Here is a 17,628-nt window from a genome sequence, read left to right on the forward strand (position 1 = left end):
CATGTAGCCATATGCACCAAATTGCACGGAAACTGAACTTTTCAGAGATCCAGACAATCACAATGCAATTTGTTCCCACTGGTAAGATAACCAGGCTGACTTAATTGACAGACCTGCAAGAAGCTCATGGCTGATGCTCCTGCTGCTATCTGCACTCAACAATATTTAAAGAATTCTGAGAAATCCTTCTAACTCAGGACATAACTTGAGCATAGGGGGGACTGAGCAGAAGGGTTGCAGAGAAAAGATGGAGAGAAGAAACTACAGCAGCAAGCATGAAATAGGGAACAAATATTTCAGCAAGAGAAGGATAAATGACAACATGAAAATACAGAACAAGGAGCTGCATTACAGTTACTGAGAAGCAAGTATTGCCTAGAACCTTGGCCACTCTTTTTTCACCTGTTAAGATTACTGCACTTAAACTGGAAACACAGGAAACATGGTGCCCAAACTCCCTGGACGCACCCTGTGCAGGACTCACATCACTATCACTATGCATCATAGTAGATGCTACAGAGCTCCCGAAGCAAAGCCAGGGTCTGCTGTTCAGCAGGCCAAGCTTCAGGAAGCTAGGATCAGCAGATACTGAGGTGTCCTCATTCTAGAGATCAGTGTGGCTTTGGGGACATGGGGAACATAAAGGACATGGCGGGATTTGGGTACATAGCAGTGGGTCAGGCAAGCAATGCCACTATGTCAGAAAATATTTATAGCATTGTTTCTACAGGATATCTGTGGTTTCCACTTTCTTCATCCATTTTGCCCACCTACTTCCTCATATGCTTTTCAAGAGCCTGACAGGAGGGAATGAACAGATTCCTTCCTTAAATGGCTTTCCCCAAGACTCGGCTTACTCCTGGAGTTTAATTATGGACTACTATGCATCTTTCAGTACCCAGTCTTCTCTAATTTCCATCCTCACGAGACCTTATCCTCAGATTTTATCCTCCTAAGAGCAAAGAAGCATCAGCTGGAACTTCTGTGATACAAAAACACTATTCCAAGTTAGGAAAAAAAATGTATTAAGCCGAAATTCAATAGAAAGGGTAGTCACTTCTTAAAGAGATGTTTCTCATCACGTACACAAGCTAAACCTGCAGCAAATTTTAGACAAGCAGATCGTTTCCCATTTCCTTTGAAATGTGGGGGGTTTAGAAGTTTTGTTTATAAATATACAGAGACAAGTTTTACCTATAAAACGTCAACCTAGGATTTTATTTTCTGCTTGATATACTACATTTTCACTGCTCACCTGAAGTCACCAACACTATACTACCGAAGACTGAGGAACTTGAGCCAGCTGGATTTTAGGATGAACCCCAGAGATTTTTTGCGTTTTCAACCACTCAGTTACTGGAAGAACTTGTGGCCTGCACTCTTTCACACACTTCCAACTACTCTAGACTTCAAATGTCAACATATAATAACCTCAATCCTCAAACATTCTACGCTGAGAACAAAAAAATGACAGGTTTATGCTTTCCTTTTTAACATATCCAGCAGCAGTAATGGTATCTTACTGATTTCACCCCCTAAAACAAAGGGAGATGTTTTGCAAGGAATTTAGATTCCAGAGGCTGTATTCCACAGAGAGATACCAGCAAGATTAAAATTTTTATTTCTTTGACCAGTAAGATTCACTTCTTACTAGAGATATCTATCCTGCAATTAAAGCAAAGAAATATCTTCTAGGGTTGAAGACTCCTCTTACCCCCAAAAAGGAAATTAATGTATGTCTTCTGAAAAAACTGTACCTAAGGAAAACCAATAAAATGCTTTAATTTTGACTGCTTTTGATAAGAAGCTTCCTTTGATCGAGTTAGCATCACACTTGCAGTTCACCCTATTTCTACTCCAATACTGCTTCTGCTAAACAGCCATTTTTGCAGAGGTCTTTGTTAGGTTCCTACAGAGTTCAAAAAGGGAATGTGTGCACTCAGCTCCACATCACCATCTCTATCAACTGAGTTATGACGTTATCTTTCCCTGAAGCATCTAGTGTGAAAATAGGCAAAACGGGAATATTTCGTGGAGTAAAGTGAGTTTTCTCTTGTTTTATTTCTTGCTGATTTTTCTCAAAAAGGAACTAACCCTTTTGAGAAACAGTTACATGTAACATTTACCCCAATCTACCCCCTTACCTTTCCTAGGACTGTAAGGCATGGCTTAGGCTCCAACTCTGGCTGTTCCAGTTTTACCACTCCTACCCAGCCATATTCATATAGGTCTTCCTCATCATTGCTATTACATAGTCCGAGTGGATGCATCTGAAATAGAATCAGAAAGAAACCTTTAGCCAATCAGTAGAATTCAAAAAACATACAGATTGCTTTTGAATACCTTAATTTATAACAAATACACTTTTATTTACTAAGGTACACCAGAAAAACTAAAACATAAGGCTGCATATATGAAGAATTCAGTACGTTTCTGAAGCATGCTAGGAGTACAAAATCTTGGCATGTTATGTGAGCTCGCTGTCATCTTGCTCATGAAAAATCATTTAAGGCTCACAATTAAATGTGATTATAAGTCCTTTTCTCAGATATAAAATAATTCAATACGAAGCTCCCCTTTATATTGCAAACCACCCTTCCTTGCAAACCAACAAAAATCATAGAAACTATTTTGCAGAGTCACTCATAAAAGCTTTACATGTTATAAGATCCAGAACCAATGTTTGAGAGGCATTAGCACTTTTTTTTTTAATATTTGCACAATATTAACTGTCTGTCATCCTTTGGAACATGCCTATCATGTAGTTCAAAGTAAGGTACAAGAAACTTCCTAACTGTTGTGGAACAGTCCCTAGTTTTTTCTGAACCCAAATGAGGGGGAGATACCATGGAGTGAGAAACTTCAGTCTCCTTTTAGATATTTATGTTTCTTACACAAGTCAATAATACATATTTGCTTTAATTTCAGATATTTAATCTCTTCCTCCACCTTCCAACACTATGTAGTTACTCTAATTTTACTATGGCAAGGAGCTTCCTATGCATCAATTTTTTTAACTTTCTTTGTCTTTTCCAACTTTGTTGTCCTTCATTAGGATAATATCTTTGTGTATAAACGAGGGTGTGAAACATTTAACTTCTTACAATATTTACCATGTTCTCCTTGTTCTCTTTTTCCCTCAATTAAAATCTCAGATTTTTCACACACCCTTGCCTAAGAGTTGCCCAGGCTTTAATATATATGCAGAAAAACTTCTTTGCAAAAAAAGTCTGTACTTTATTCAGCTTCATGCCTTTCCTTAAATCTCACCTTTGCCAAATAAGCTGAAGAAAACAACAAACTGGTATCAACACTGTGACAATTTTGTTTTCCTGGTGTCTGATTATAATGGGAGGAGATTATGCTGCTCAATAATTTACATATATTCTTCTCACTAATCCATGCAAAGTAGCACCATGTAATGGTCACTAATCCTGCCATCTCTTCTGCATCACCAGCTTGTCATTTTGTCCTTTCTCCCATGTCTTGTACCTTGACTTTCATTTTGCAAGTGTTTCAATACAAGGAGAGCTATTTATATTAACTTGTGGTGCCCTGACTTTCTGAGTAACTTCAGTGATTACTGCGAAATATGGGAAACATGATGGTGTTCTGACACAATACAGAAGTTTTCCTACTCATTATTTTCCAAGATTCATCACCAATCCACCCGTATTTTAAGAAAAAAACCAAACCACCACAATACTAGGCAGACAAGAGTAGAATCCTCTCCTCAACTCCTCACTCACCCTTCCTCTTTTTTGTTGAGTTACCATTACACACTACTGAGCTGTCTACAGACTCACATGGATGAGCAGTTCAGCTTACTCTGTTTAAAAGCTTGGGACAGGTACTGTCACTGAAAGATGAACCACTCCTTAAATTCAGCATCTGATGGATAAACTATTCAGCACAGACATAAAAACAGAGAAGGGAGTCAGCCAGAGAGTGCTCTCTCCAAAATTGCCAGGCCATATATTCCAACATAATTAACCCCAAAAGGAGTCCATGGGATCCTTTAAGTAAACTCAAAGTTTTAATCTATATTAAATATCTAAAGAAACAGAGAAGTATTCCCTTGATGTAATTCCCTTGACGTACTCTGTATCAATTGAGCTTTGAAACCATAACCCATATCTAAGAAGTTTCTAGCTCAAAATACTTGAAATGTGCTGGGGCACTTTCCACATGCCTGAAAGGGCAAAACTGAAACCACGACTCAGGTGCTTTTATCCAAGGTTACAAAATCTGTACACATTGCTGAGGGTTTAAAATAACTTCAAAAAGAGCCGCACAAATTTTAAGTGGGTTAGCGTTACAGAGCAGACAAACAGTAAACCAACAGAGGAGGAACATTTTACTCTGTAACTCTATCACCTCAAAAAAGTCCTGATCATTAAAAGAAAACTTCCACACTTCTGTCCTTTTTTTTCTGTCTGGCAGGATAAGGCATTACAGTGTTACAAACCAGCATATGAACAGCTCATGATCTTTCTATACACTGTCATGAGATGGCAAGTCTTGGTCTTTTTTTCCCAGCCATACAAAAAATACCGTCTCTACCCACTTCTGTCCAGAAAACATCTTGGAAGAAGGCCAAGAAGAATAGAAAATTCTTTTTGCAGCCACTTTCCTCCAGAATACTGTTATTCTGTAACAGCTTCCAAGTGTGAATAGCCCTTTAGATCATAGTCAACAAGCACATTCTGCAGTTATGTCCCTGGAAATCTGGATAAACCCAAACTTAAAAGAGACTCTTCTCTTCCTTTTACAAAGCCTGTGTTTCCTTACCTTTAAAAAGAAACTGGTGATTTTGTCCCCTTCTCAATGACAATACTGGCTGACACCCTGTCTCCAACAACAATGCCCCAAACACCTGAGAAGACAGCCTTCCTATTTAGAGGCAAAAAAGCTGCAAATTACACACAATTCCAAAGATAGTTAAATATTTGCAGTGTAGAATATTAAAGGCCTCTGAAAAGGGTTTTCAAGACAGTAAGGAATTTGCAACAGTCAAGCACTCGGCATACCCTAGCTCAAGCGTCTCACCTTCACACACAGGGCATGTATTCTACGTGGTACAGAGCACCCAGGCATTTAGCAAAATCAAAGTTGCATTTCTGAACACTCCTGTCTTCTTCACAAAGCTAGGTGGTCTGGAAAAGGATCTACCCACAGTTTAGTAGACAAAAATCATAGGCCTGGAAGCAGCAGAGCCCTCAAAACTCAAATAACCTCCATACATCTATCAAGAACTGACAAATCACTTAAACAAAAAGCCTTGCTAGGCCTTTGGGGTGCCACAGCTAACAATTCCTTATGAATTTAGACTTTACTAAATAGGGGAAAAAAAAAAAAAAGAAGCTTTTCAACCATGATAGGAATATTAACTTGATGCTATTGGGGAGGGTAAGGGCAAGGCACAGGATTTAGCACTCCAAAGTAGTTATCAGCAAACTAATGTTTATAGGGCTCAGGTGAGCTTCATGGTTAAATGCTCATGGAAAGAGTGAAACTGTCCAGAATAAATTCTCTTTCCTGTAGGAAGAGGCATGACCAGAAGAAACAAACATGAGAACTAATCTGAGAGGAAGATGGGAAAACATAACATGGGGGAAACATAACCCCCATTTTTAAAAAGGGGAAAAAAGGAATACATGGGGAACTACAGGCCAGTCAGTCTCACCTCTGTGCCCAGCAAGATCATGGAGCAGATCCTCCTCAAAACTAGGATAAGGCACATGGAAAATAAGGAGATGATTGCTGACAGCCAACACAGCTTCACTAAGGGCAAGTCATGCCTGACAAATTTGGTGGCCTTCTACGATGGGGTTACAGCATTGGTGGATAAGGGAAGAGCAACTGACATCATCCACCTGGACTTGAGCATAGCATTTGACACTGTCCCACATGACATCCTTGTCTCTAAATTTGAGAGAGATGGATTTCACAGGTAGACCACTCGGTGGATAAGGAATTGGCTGGATGGTCACACTCAAAGAGTTGCGGTCAATGGCGCAGGGGTCTGTAACAGGAACAGTATTATTTAACATCTTTGTCAGAGACATGGACAGTGGGATTGAGTGCACCCTCAGCGAGTTTGCCGATGACACCAAGCTGTGTGGTGTGGTCAATACACTGGAGGGAAGAGGTGCCATCCAGAGGGACCTGGACAGGCTAGAGAGGTGGGCCCGTGCAAACCTCATGAAGTTCAACAGGGCCAAACGCAAGGTCCTGCACATGGGTCACAGCAATCCCAAACATGGATACAGACTGGGTGATGAGTGGATTGAGAGCAGCCCTGCGGAGAAGACTTGGGGGTACTGGTGGATGAAAAACAGACTATGACCTGGCAATGTGTGTTTGCAGCCCAGAAAGACAATCGCATCCTGGGCTGCATCAAGAGAAGTGTGTCAAGGGAGGTGATTCTCCCCCTCTACTCCTCTCTCGTGAGACCCCACCTGCAGTACTGCATCCAGCTCTGGGGCCCCCAGCATAAGAAGGACGTGCACCTGAGCAAGCTGGTCCAGAGGAGGGCCACAAAGATGCTCGGGGGGCTGGAGCACCTCTCCCATAAAGACAGGCTGAGAGAGTTGGGGTTGTTCAGCCTGGAGAAGAGAAGGCTCCAGGCAGACCTTACAGCAGCCTTCCAGTACTTAAAGGGGGCCTACAGGAAAGCTGGAGAGGGACTTTTTACAAGGGCATGTAGTGATAGGACAAGGGGTAATGGCTTTAAACTGAAAGAGGGTAGATTTAGATTAGATGTAAGGAAGATGTTCTTCAATGTGAAGGGTGGTGAGACACTGGAACAGGTTGCCCAGAGAAGCTGTGGATGCCCCTTCCCTGGAAGTGTTCAAGGCCAGGTTGGATGGGGCTTTGAACAACATAGTCCAGTGGAAGGTATCCCGGCCTATGGCAGGGGCGATGGAACTAGATGATCTTTAAGGTCCCTTCCAACCCAAACCATTCAATGATTTTGTGATTCTATGAATGGCAGCAAAAATACAGAGCAATCCAGAACACAATAAGGTACCAACCAGCCTACGGCTCCTTTAAGTCTCATTCCAGGTTCATATCATACACCAACAGCAGGGTTTTTCTGAAATGGAGACTGCCACATTATTTGATTCCTGCCTCCAGCAGACCATAAGCTAGCAGAAGCTACTGAAGCTGAAACTACCAGATCATTATGACTCTAGCTTCAGCCCAAATGAAATAATGAGACTCCTAAAAAGGCACTCATCTCTTTCTGACAAACTGTTAACCACATTCATTGTCTCTATGGTTCTCCATGATAGAAATGCAGGACTCTGTGTCCTGTTGTATGAACAAATTTATATGCAGCTTCCAACATCATAAAGGATGGCCACTCCTGTAGTGTACTTTCCAGAGCTCCTACCTTCCAATCAGAAGAAGGTAGGAACAGACAGCAAGCAGCATATCCAGTACGTTCCCCCGTCCAGCAGAGGTATATGCTGTTCAAAGACTAGAGGAAAATCTTAAGGGGAAAACCCTCTCATCTCACTTTACCAGATCAGCCAAGAAATAAGACTCTAAAGAAACTGCATGCATTAAGTAGGACTCAGAGAGTGTCATGTGCTTACAGCTCCCTCGGGCAAAATACACATGACAATGTTAGCTAGTATCATCTGAGGTATGTGTGCCATGTGGTAGGTACCAGGCACAAAGTCTGAAATCCAGAGACTGAATTTTGGAACACACAATAAACCCAAGACCAATTTGCGTAACTAAATGAGCTGTCTCTTTGAAAATCTGTACAAGACTTCAAATCAAATGTGGAATATGAATGTTTGGAATATAAGCTGAACTGGAGAACAAGTAAGAATGAAGAACTGTATGAGATCTGAGAAATATCGATAATTCTTCTGGCAAGAGGTGACTTTTGCTCAGCATTTACTGACCACTATATGGCATTCAGAAACTCCTTTTCCAAATACCAACAGCCCCTGCTTCTTGAACCTAGTCCAAAGAACTGCATTTCCTAGGAAGTTTCTGAACTCTATCCTAATGCAAGAACCTAAAAAAGGAATCCTTGGCAAGTTTGTCAATAAAGGGAAAAAAATTAAGCTGGAACTCATCTCCTCAGTGCAGGACTCATGCCATTCACACAGTTGTATTCACACTGAGGGAAAGACATTTTCAAATTCTTGTCCAAACCCATGAATCGAACCCATTTAGAACGCACACTTTTACTCACAGACTATAGCAAGTTTGTACTATGAGCTAGGTACTAGAAGAAAGCTGTGCTCTGGCTAGCAAACAAAACCAAACAACTGTCACAGAAGAGTTCTCCTCCAACATGGCTATGCTGGCTACTACCATTGCTGTGCAAGGACAAATGTGACCACAGCAAGCGGATTCCATTTTGTAGTCCAACGACCCAGGCACAGAATGTCTACCTTACATTTCCTACCAGTGCATAGAAGACTGAAGCAGGGAGAAGACTGAAATTTATTAAACTACCACACAATGGCAAAATGATCTTGCACATGAGAAACCTCAAACCCAAATGCAAAACCCAGTGTAAACAGTAAGCAAAACTAATAGGGTGCCGCAGGCTCTGTGCTGGCAAATGTAGAGAACTTAGTAGGTACATCTGCAGGCTACAAACTCCAGAGGATTTTGTTGCATCATACTGGAATCTCACCAGAGTAATTAACAAAACAAATTATATTATGCCAGCAGTGCTCCCTCAAAGTCTGTATGTTTCAGGAAGGGACAATTGACAAAAACATTGCACTGTTCAATTGAAAACATGTGCGTTGCAAAGCCGAACTGTTCCTAGACTATTTGTTCCAGTGAATCTGAAGATCTACAGGACCAACACAAATACTCAGCTAAGTTTTAAGTCAGACACATTAGTCATCAGCTCTGTGTAACAATTAACACATCGAGGGGACTCATATTCAAGTACCTAGTGTCAGCTCTTTCAATAAATTGGCATTATGAAGTCAATGACAGGTTGTACAATCTACCAATTTACTAATCTTATCATGACCAGAACTTGGGAGCATGACCTCTGTCCCCACCCTCCAGTACCTCTTCCTCTGAGCTCCTCACAGACTTCTGTGACAGCACACTTCTCATCTTCTCTCTGGGTGCTCTCATCTGTTCACATTGTTCAGATTTCAGGTTTTTAATGCAGATCATTTAAACCTCCACTCAGACAAGCTTCTCCATCAACCTCATCCTGATCTCATGCCTCATGGATAAATTACAAATGGCAATCTGATCACCTTCCTCAAAATTCTGTCCCTACCCCACCTGCCAAAAGAAGACACTCACTTCCCCCACCTCAAAAAAACATTTGGGTTTTTGCATAACTTTTTTACAACACTTCCAAAAATCCCTTATTGTGTTTGTTTCTGCAGGGAATGCACACCTCTTCTTTATATATCAACCTACCAATTTCCATCACACCTACTGCAACCTCCTTCTCCCTAAAGACACCAAGCCCTATAGTAACCTTTCTGACCAGCATTGTTAGCATCATGTTTGTGGTGCATCACTCTGAGCATGTCATTTCCACCCAGAAATCTCTTCTCTGCGTAAACTTCTCTCTGGCTTCACATCCCAGCCAACAGTATTTCATTCACACTTCATATTGAGACTCCAATGGCTAACAGGAAAGCCAGCTTCGGTGGTTCATTCATAGGGTTGGGTTGGTGGGGTTTTTTTTCAATTCACACTACAATTAAGGATCCCAAAGGGCCTAAACAACAACAACAAAAAGACAAAGGGTACATTCACATCATGTGAAGATCACAAGTGAGCTTCAACCTCCAAGCCATTAAATCCACATTGTATATCATGCCACCAAATATTTATTCGCTTGAGTGTGGAAGCAGGACAGTCATGTCCACACACATCAGGGTGAGCCCATTATATTGCTTTGGGGCCTGTGCTAGCTTGGATAAAACCAGGCTGGCATTTCTGCATCTTACATAGTTCCAGTAGTTTGCAGAGACACAGAGCATGTCAACACTGTAAACAGATTCCCTAATTTCAGTTCCACTGAAAACAAAACAACATGACCGTAACAGATCCCACCTCTTCTCCTTTCCTGGGAAGACATCAGTTCTAATAAATACAAGCCAGGTCTGGGTAACAAGACCTGGACAGTCTTTAAAACTTCAATAACATGCCTTTTGAGACTCAGCATTATCTTCTCAAACTTTCTTCTGGTTGAATTCTTCATTATAAATTCATTTTTAATCCCACAAGCCACAAAACATTGTTCTTTCTCTTCCACCCTTTGGGCAAAAAAACAGCTGAAAGATTACCCATGTTACATGCATGCCTTCGCTGAGCAGCTGTGTAGCTTTAGTGACATGAGCTCTGCTCCCCTCTTGAAAGGCTTCCTGTGATACGGTAGTATGGAAACATAGCAAGGCACACACAACATTTAGAATCTGTGCTCTGGTCACAGCAACAGTCAAATTAAACAACAACCTCTTCACTAAAATTACCTATTTATTCTTCCCATTCTTTTCTTAATTAAGTCTCTCAATCCCCTATAAACTAATCAGGTGTTTTATCTCCTGACAGATAATAGGGGAAGAGATACAAGGTGTAGATATTTTTCATTCATTTTTGGGTTTCGACCCCGTATTTGAGGTTGACCTGATTTTATTTTTTTAAAAAACCAAAGCATCTCTCAGATTTAATAAGTCTCCTGGATACCTATTCACCTTTTGCTTATTTTCATTGTTCCATTGAGTGTATCACAAAAGGTGGTCCTACCTACTCACACACAATGTGCACCAACAGAATCTGTGGCTGATTTTTATTGGTAATTCAGCATACGTACCTCTGTGAAGCCAGGTAAAGATTTAAATATATGTCAGAGGGCCCTAAGTAACTCTGCATCAATCTGGAACTTCAGTTGGTAACGCTACCATAAGGACTTTCTTACTTTCTGTGGCAGAGGACCAATGGACAGAGAAATATTACATATAGTTCCCAGTACATGGAACAAAAGCCAGGATACCAAGGCATCATTTTCCAAAAAACTGAATTATGAGGAAGTCATGGCCATGAAGGAAGGAGTACATGCTATAAAATTCTGAAGTATATGCTAGCAGAAAGAGACTTGATATTGCCTGTCCGAACTAAAGTTACATCCCACCTTGGTAAGCATCTCTGTTCTCTTAAGGTTCTCTCTTGCCTCTGAAATACCAGCCCATTTTGAAATATAAAATTAAAATATTTTCCCCTTTGTTTAGCTATGTATTTGACAGAAAGATTTGGATAATCCAAGTATAACAAAATCTCATGGATTTGCAACAGTAACCAGAAATGACACTGCCGCAGGGGCAGGGATTGGCTGAGGGACTGACATGACCCTGAGCACCCACGTCCCATCCTCTGGGCAACTACCATCCCTCCAAGCACACAGAACTGATTTACTCACAGAAGTGAAAATTTACCAGGCAGGAGAAGAAAGAGCGAAAGCAACAAAAGAGACATTTAAAAATGGCTCACAGATCCATGCCGGGAGCAGAGAAGAGTGAAATATACTTCTGTAGTGGCAAAGTTAGTACAAATTCTAGACCACCTAGGACCACAAAATAACACAGAAGGGCTCCGGGGACCTACCCCTGTCCTAAAGACCATAAAAGAGATGATGAGAAGGCAGGCATGGCATGTTTTTGTCTGCATTCTTAAAACAATGTTATGTTTAAGTGTCAACCCAGTAGCACAATTCTGAAAAACATGTATTTAAGATACAGAAAAATCCAGAGAGTCAACACCAAGGCCAGTAAGACATGGGCTGCATTGACAAAAAACTTTCTGTCCACAAAAGCACTCCACCACATCAAGCCAGAAGTACTCGGTGGATTCGGCTCAGACTCCACAGGCTTACATTGTAGTAGTCTCAGCAGATTACAACAGACAGAATATATTGCAAGTTTCCAAAACAGGAATATCAACTAAAAGTGCAACATGAGCTAAGGAATTTAAGAATTCCAGCTTAGAACACTGGTGTTACTTCTACTGATGAGGTGCTTAGATGTGGCAAAACACCACACACTGGGGCAGATGGTGCTTACATCAGGATTCATGCAGTGCAAGTGCCTGCCACATTCTCATCTTTGGTTTACAAGTGAATTAACCCTGTTTCTCAGACAAAGCAGCAGTTTTCATACTCTCTGTCTTGGGGAGATGTTTGCACAATAAACACCAACAGGATCATGCATAACATGCAAAAGAACCTCACAGCTCTAGCTCTTAACCGCACCTTAAACATTGGACACAATTCTGTAGCGGTTCTCCAGTAGGCAGAAGACACAAGCAGTGCATTAGTGTGCTAGGAAAAGAAGAAAATGAGACCTTGCTCAAGGGTCTGTATTGGGCTATACTTAAGCACTCCCTGAAATATGTACCAAACTTTCAAGTCAAAAGTTACAATTTTCAAATACAAAACAGCAGCTCTGACCCCTCCTCTGCCAACATCGCTCAACTATCAAAGCTCACTTTCGTCCTTACTAACCTACACATGCAAACCATTTGTTTGCTTATTCTGTTTTAAAGCCAAAGAACTTCTATGGAGATCAATATATTACTTTAATAAAAGACTGGGAAGGAGCTGAGTAGAGAAGAGACTCATTTCCCAGGGGGCCTTTCCAGATCCCAGGAAACTTAAAAAGGTTATAAGGACCCCTCACTCCTATCTTGCCAATAGCCTATTTCCCTGGTTAGCTCACTTGAAAAGTCAAGCTCTGCCAAGCTCACTAGTAAAGCTGAGCTCCAGTTGGGAAGTTGAGCTCTGCAAATACCAACTTCAGTGCCAGTTCCAAGTGTCAATCTTGCTGTAAGAAATTATTAAAAATCCATCCCTTCCAGTTTAAATGCTTCCCTGTCCCCTCACATACAAGAGGTCAGAGAATCCCCTCCCCTGCACTGTCCATAGGCGGCTGTTGTGGTTTAACCCCAGCTGGCAACTGCACACCACACAGCTGCTTGCTCACTGCCCCCCACAGTGGGATGGAGGAAAGAATCAAAAGAGTAAAAGTGAGAAAACTGGTGGGTTGAGATGAAGACAGTTTAATAGGTAAAGCAAAAACTACGTGCACAAGCAAAGCAAATTAAGGAATTAATTTACCGCTTCCCATCGGCAGGCAGGTATTCAGCCATCTCCAGGGAAGCAGGGCTCCATCATGCGTAACGGTGACTTGGGAAGATAAAATACCATCACTCCGAATGTCACCCCCTCCTCCTTCTTCCCCCAGCTTTATATGCTGAGCATATGGGATTTCCCTTTGGTCATTTGGGGTCAGCTGTCCCAGTTGTGTCCCCTCCCAACTTCTTGTGCCCCCCAGCCTCCTCGCTGGTGGGGTGGGGTGAGAAGCAGAACAGCCCTTGACTCAGTGTAAGCACTGCTCAGCAATAACTAACACATCCCTGTGTTATCAACACTGTTTTCAGCACAAATCCAAAACATAGCCCCAGACCAGCTACTGGGAAGAAAATTAACTCTATCCCAGCCCAAACCAGCACAGTGGCTATGGTGTGACAGATAGGCACAGCAAGGCAACACAGGCATCACAATCTTTCTCATCAAGGGAGCAATCTGCTACAGAGATAAAGGACAGCTCCTTCTCTGATCTCCTGCAGCAGATACATGCTGGAGGCACCACTTTACAAATCACGACAAAGTTGAAAGAAAAGGCACTGAATTCATTTTCTCTTTTCGAAGACAAACAAAGTGAAGGTACACTGACTTACCAGATTTCAAAAAATCTGGGTAAGCACCTCTCCATCCTACTTCATGTTGAGCCCCAGACATGTCTCTGCTGAAGCACCTCACCTGCAGACATTTTGCTTTGTCCTTTAGAAGAGAAAGCCAAGGGTCTGGGGCATGGGAGCCAAGATGTGGCACAGGTTAAGGCCTCTTTCCACTTTAAAGCCTAAGCAGACCACAGGACACAAAAGGGTAAGGCTGAATGAAAATATCTAGACAAAAATTCAGGCCCAGGGAGGATCCACGGTGTTTCTGGATCACAGACATATTTCACTTTAGACACATTAAACAAAAGATATCATGGACAAACTACAAAGGCGACAATAAAGCCAATTATTTTCTATAGGGGGAAAATTATCAGTAGTTTCAACTAGTTGCAGTAAAAAGCAAATTCTAAACACTACACTGCACAAGCCTCTAAAATGGAGCAGAACTACCGAGTCTTTTTGTGAAGACTTAATTCCTTATTGCTCTAGGGCCTGAAACAACATATATACCATATAGCTTTCTCACCTGGAATGCACTTGGCGTGGATTCATCTCCCACCACATGAATTCACATTCCTTCACCAGACAGGCTTTTGAAATAAAATTTATGAGCATTTGCAGTGTTTAAAAAAACCCAAAACCCAAAACCCAAACCAATCTGAATGGGAAGTCTATCATCAGGGAAATGTAGTTTCTTCTCAAAGCTTTCCTCCAAACTAGGTGTATGTGGAAGCAGCATCTGGTAACTGAAGGCAAGTACGCTCACCTCCTAGCTTCCCCCAGGTGTATGCAAGCAGAGCCAGCTAACTCAGTGCAAACTTCAGATACTTTTAGTTACCCAGCCCCTTGGTGTCCAGCCACCACTTTTAAGCTCTAGGTCTCATTTCCTTCCTCCAACTCCATGCCCCATGGAAGCTTCTTCTAAGTGACCGAACCAAAGTCTGGGGTATATCATGGCTCGAGTGAAATAAGGCAACCAAACAACCTAAGTGTTTTACAGGGAGAAGAAAAAATATTCGTACACTTCTGCTGTGACTTCTATATTAAATATCTCCCCTGTCAAACCAGTCTTACTAAACACAAAAAGTGGACCAAGTGTACATGTTTTCTTCCAAATGCAATAAAAATAAGTCACCAAACAGATTTTGAACAAACAACAACTTCATTCACCATTAAAGTCATAGAGGACGTAGAGTGTCTGATTCAGAGACAATCTAGTATTTTGTTGCTAGAATCTCCAGAAGTTGGATGGAAAGGAGAGATGGAAAAAGGGGCACAATCTCAAAGAAGAATATAGAAATATTGCTCGGAAATGCAGAGATTCAGTTAAGAAAGCATTAAGTCCAGCTGGAGCTCAAACTGGCAACAGATGTCAAGACTAGTAAGTATATTAACAGCAAGAAGAATTATAAGCAATGTATGTCTGCTATGGAATGGGGTTGGCACAAAGCAATAACAAAGTAAGCAACAAACAGCTGATAGTAAAGGACGGTCAAGTTAGGGATTACCAATGCAAACCAGACATATAGGTGTCTATGAGATCTGAGAGGATGCATCTAAGTGTCCTGTGAGAGTTGGCTCATAACTGCAGAGCCATTCTCTGTTATCTTTCAAAGGTCATGAAGACCAGGGGAAGGCCCCTGATGACTGAAAAAGGGCAAATATTACCCTCATCTGCAAAAATGCAAAAAGACAGATCAGGGAAACCCCAGAGCAGTCAGTCTTACTTCAGTACCTGAGAAAATTATGGAACGGATCCTTATGGAAGCTATTTCCAGGTACATGAAGGACAAGATGGTGACTGAAAAAGCCAGTTTGGATTTACCAAGGATATATCATGCCTGATCAGTCTCAACACCTTTTCTGATGAAGCAACTTGCTCTGTGAATGGGATGAGAGGAGAGCTGTGAATGTCATCTAGCTTGAATTTAGCAAGGCATTTGACATCCATCTCCTTCAACATCCTTGCTGACAAGCTGCTAAGATATGGACTAGACAGCTGGACCACAAGATGGTAGAAAACTGGCTAAACTGGCTCAAAGCCTTTGCAGTTGTCACAAGAGTGGTGGTTAATGGCTCAAAGTTGAAGTGGCAGCTGGTCACAAGTGGAGTTCCTCTGGAGTCGATACTAGGTCTGATACTATTTAATATCATGTCCTGGTTTCAGCTGGGATAGAGTTAATTGTCTTCCTAGTAGCTGGTATAGTGCTGTGTTTTGGATTTAGTATGAGAAGAATGTTGATAACACACTGATGTTTTCAGTTGTTGCTAAGTAGTGTTTACACCAAGTCAAGGATTTTTCAGCTTCTCATGCCCAGCCAGGAGAAGGCTGGAGGGGCAAAAGAAGCTGCGAGGGGACACAGCCAGGACAGCTGACCCAAACCGGCCAAAGGGGTATTCTGTACCATGTGACGTCATGTCCAGTATATAAGCTGGGGGGAGTTGGCCTGGGGGGATCGCTGCTCGGGAGCTAACTGGGTACTGGTCAGCAAGTGGTGAACAATTGCATTGTGCATCACTTGTTTTGTATATTCCAATCCTTCTATTATTATTGTTATTTTATTATTATTATAATTATTAGTTTCTTCCTTTCTGTTCTATTAAACTGTTCTTATCTCAACCCACGAGTTTTACTTTTTTTTTCCTGATTCTCTCCCCCATCCCACTGTGGGGGGGGTGGCAGGGTGGGGGCAGTGAGCGAGTGGCTGCATGGTGCTTAGTTACTGGCTGGGGTTAAACCATGACATATCATTATAACAACCCAGATGAGAGGAGCAAATGCATTCTCAGTGAAGTTTGCAGATGATAAGAAACTGGGAGGGGTGGCAGTTATGCCAGGAGGAAGGGCCACAAGACACAAGTCACTGTGGCAGGCTGGAAGACTGGGCCACCGAAAATTGCATTAAGTTTAATGAAAATAAGTTTTAAGTCCTACATGTGGGATAGAGTAATACTGAGCAGCAGTACAGGTTGTATATGGCCTGACTGGCTGCAGTATAGCTCTGCTGAAAAAGACATGGAGCTTCTGATGGACAGCAAACTGAATGTGAGTCAACAGCTAAGGCTGCACCTGGAGCACGGGTATAGCCCGCAGATCAAGGAATGCGATTATTCCACTGTACTTGGCACTTGTTAGACCACACCTGGGATAAAGTGTCCGGTTTTGGTTGGAGAAGGTCCAGCAAAAGGCCACCAAGATGATAAAAGGGTTGGAGAACTTGACATATGAAAAAGGTTGAAAGAATTCCATTCATTCAGCCTAAAGAAGTGAAGGCTGGGGGAGAGCTGATCAGTCTTACAGGTAGCTATAGAGAAGACAGAGTCTTTTCATAAGGGTGCATGATGACCAGACAAGAGGCAACAGGCACAAGGACACTTTAGGGAAAATTCTGTTTGGATACATGGAAACAATTCTTCACTGTAAGAACAATTACACAGTGGAACAGGTTGCCTCGAGAAGTGGTGGAACATCCCCCACTGGAAATATTCAAGATTCGGCTTGACAGGGCCCTGGATAACAAGGATGCTTTCAATGGAAAGCTGGATCAGATGATCTCCAGAAATCCCTTTCAGCCTAGACTTTTCTATCATTTTTTCATGCTAAGTTCCATCCTCCAAATCAAGGTAAAAATAATTCAGAAAAGCTACAGATGTGCCATGCTGCAACTTCAGCAAGCTATTGCTGGGTACCTAAAATGGTTCAATATACATAGCCTGTCAGACATGCAACTGTTTTATGAATAAGCATCCCATTAAATACAATTTTATTTGTATTAAAGTTGGACTTGTTGGACTACCAGACTAAACAGCATATAGAAGGAAAACTCAGTAGGGTTAAAATTTCCAATTCCCTGCAGAGCTTCAATCCTCATTCAC

The 17,628-nt window shown here is 41.8% G+C and overlaps 1 protein-coding gene across 4 annotated transcripts in view; it reads right to left on the reverse strand.

The window, feature by feature from the left end:
- ZNRF3 (zinc and ring finger 3) overlaps positions 1 to 17,628 on the reverse strand; it is a 69,726-nt gene that overhangs the window by 41,247 nt on the left and 10,851 nt on the right. For 3 of the 4 annotated variants that reach the window (XM_010582028.1, XM_010582025.1, XM_010582027.1), the window contains exon 2: positions 2,145 to 2,270. In XM_010582028.1, the coding sequence (XP_010580330.1) occupies positions 2,145 to 2,270 (126 nt within the window). Of the gene's footprint in view, positions 1 to 2,144; positions 2,271 to 3,698; positions 3,758 to 17,628 lie in introns of those variants that run through there. The other variant, XM_010582026.1, reaches the window with a different exon arrangement.

This window comes from Haliaeetus leucocephalus, unplaced genomic scaffold, assembly GCF_000737465.1.
Source record: "Haliaeetus leucocephalus isolate CR32 unplaced genomic scaffold, Haliaeetus_leucocephalus-4.0 Scaffold840, whole genome shotgun sequence".
NCBI classification, from domain to species: domain Eukaryota; kingdom Metazoa; phylum Chordata; class Aves; order Accipitriformes; family Accipitridae; genus Haliaeetus; species Haliaeetus leucocephalus.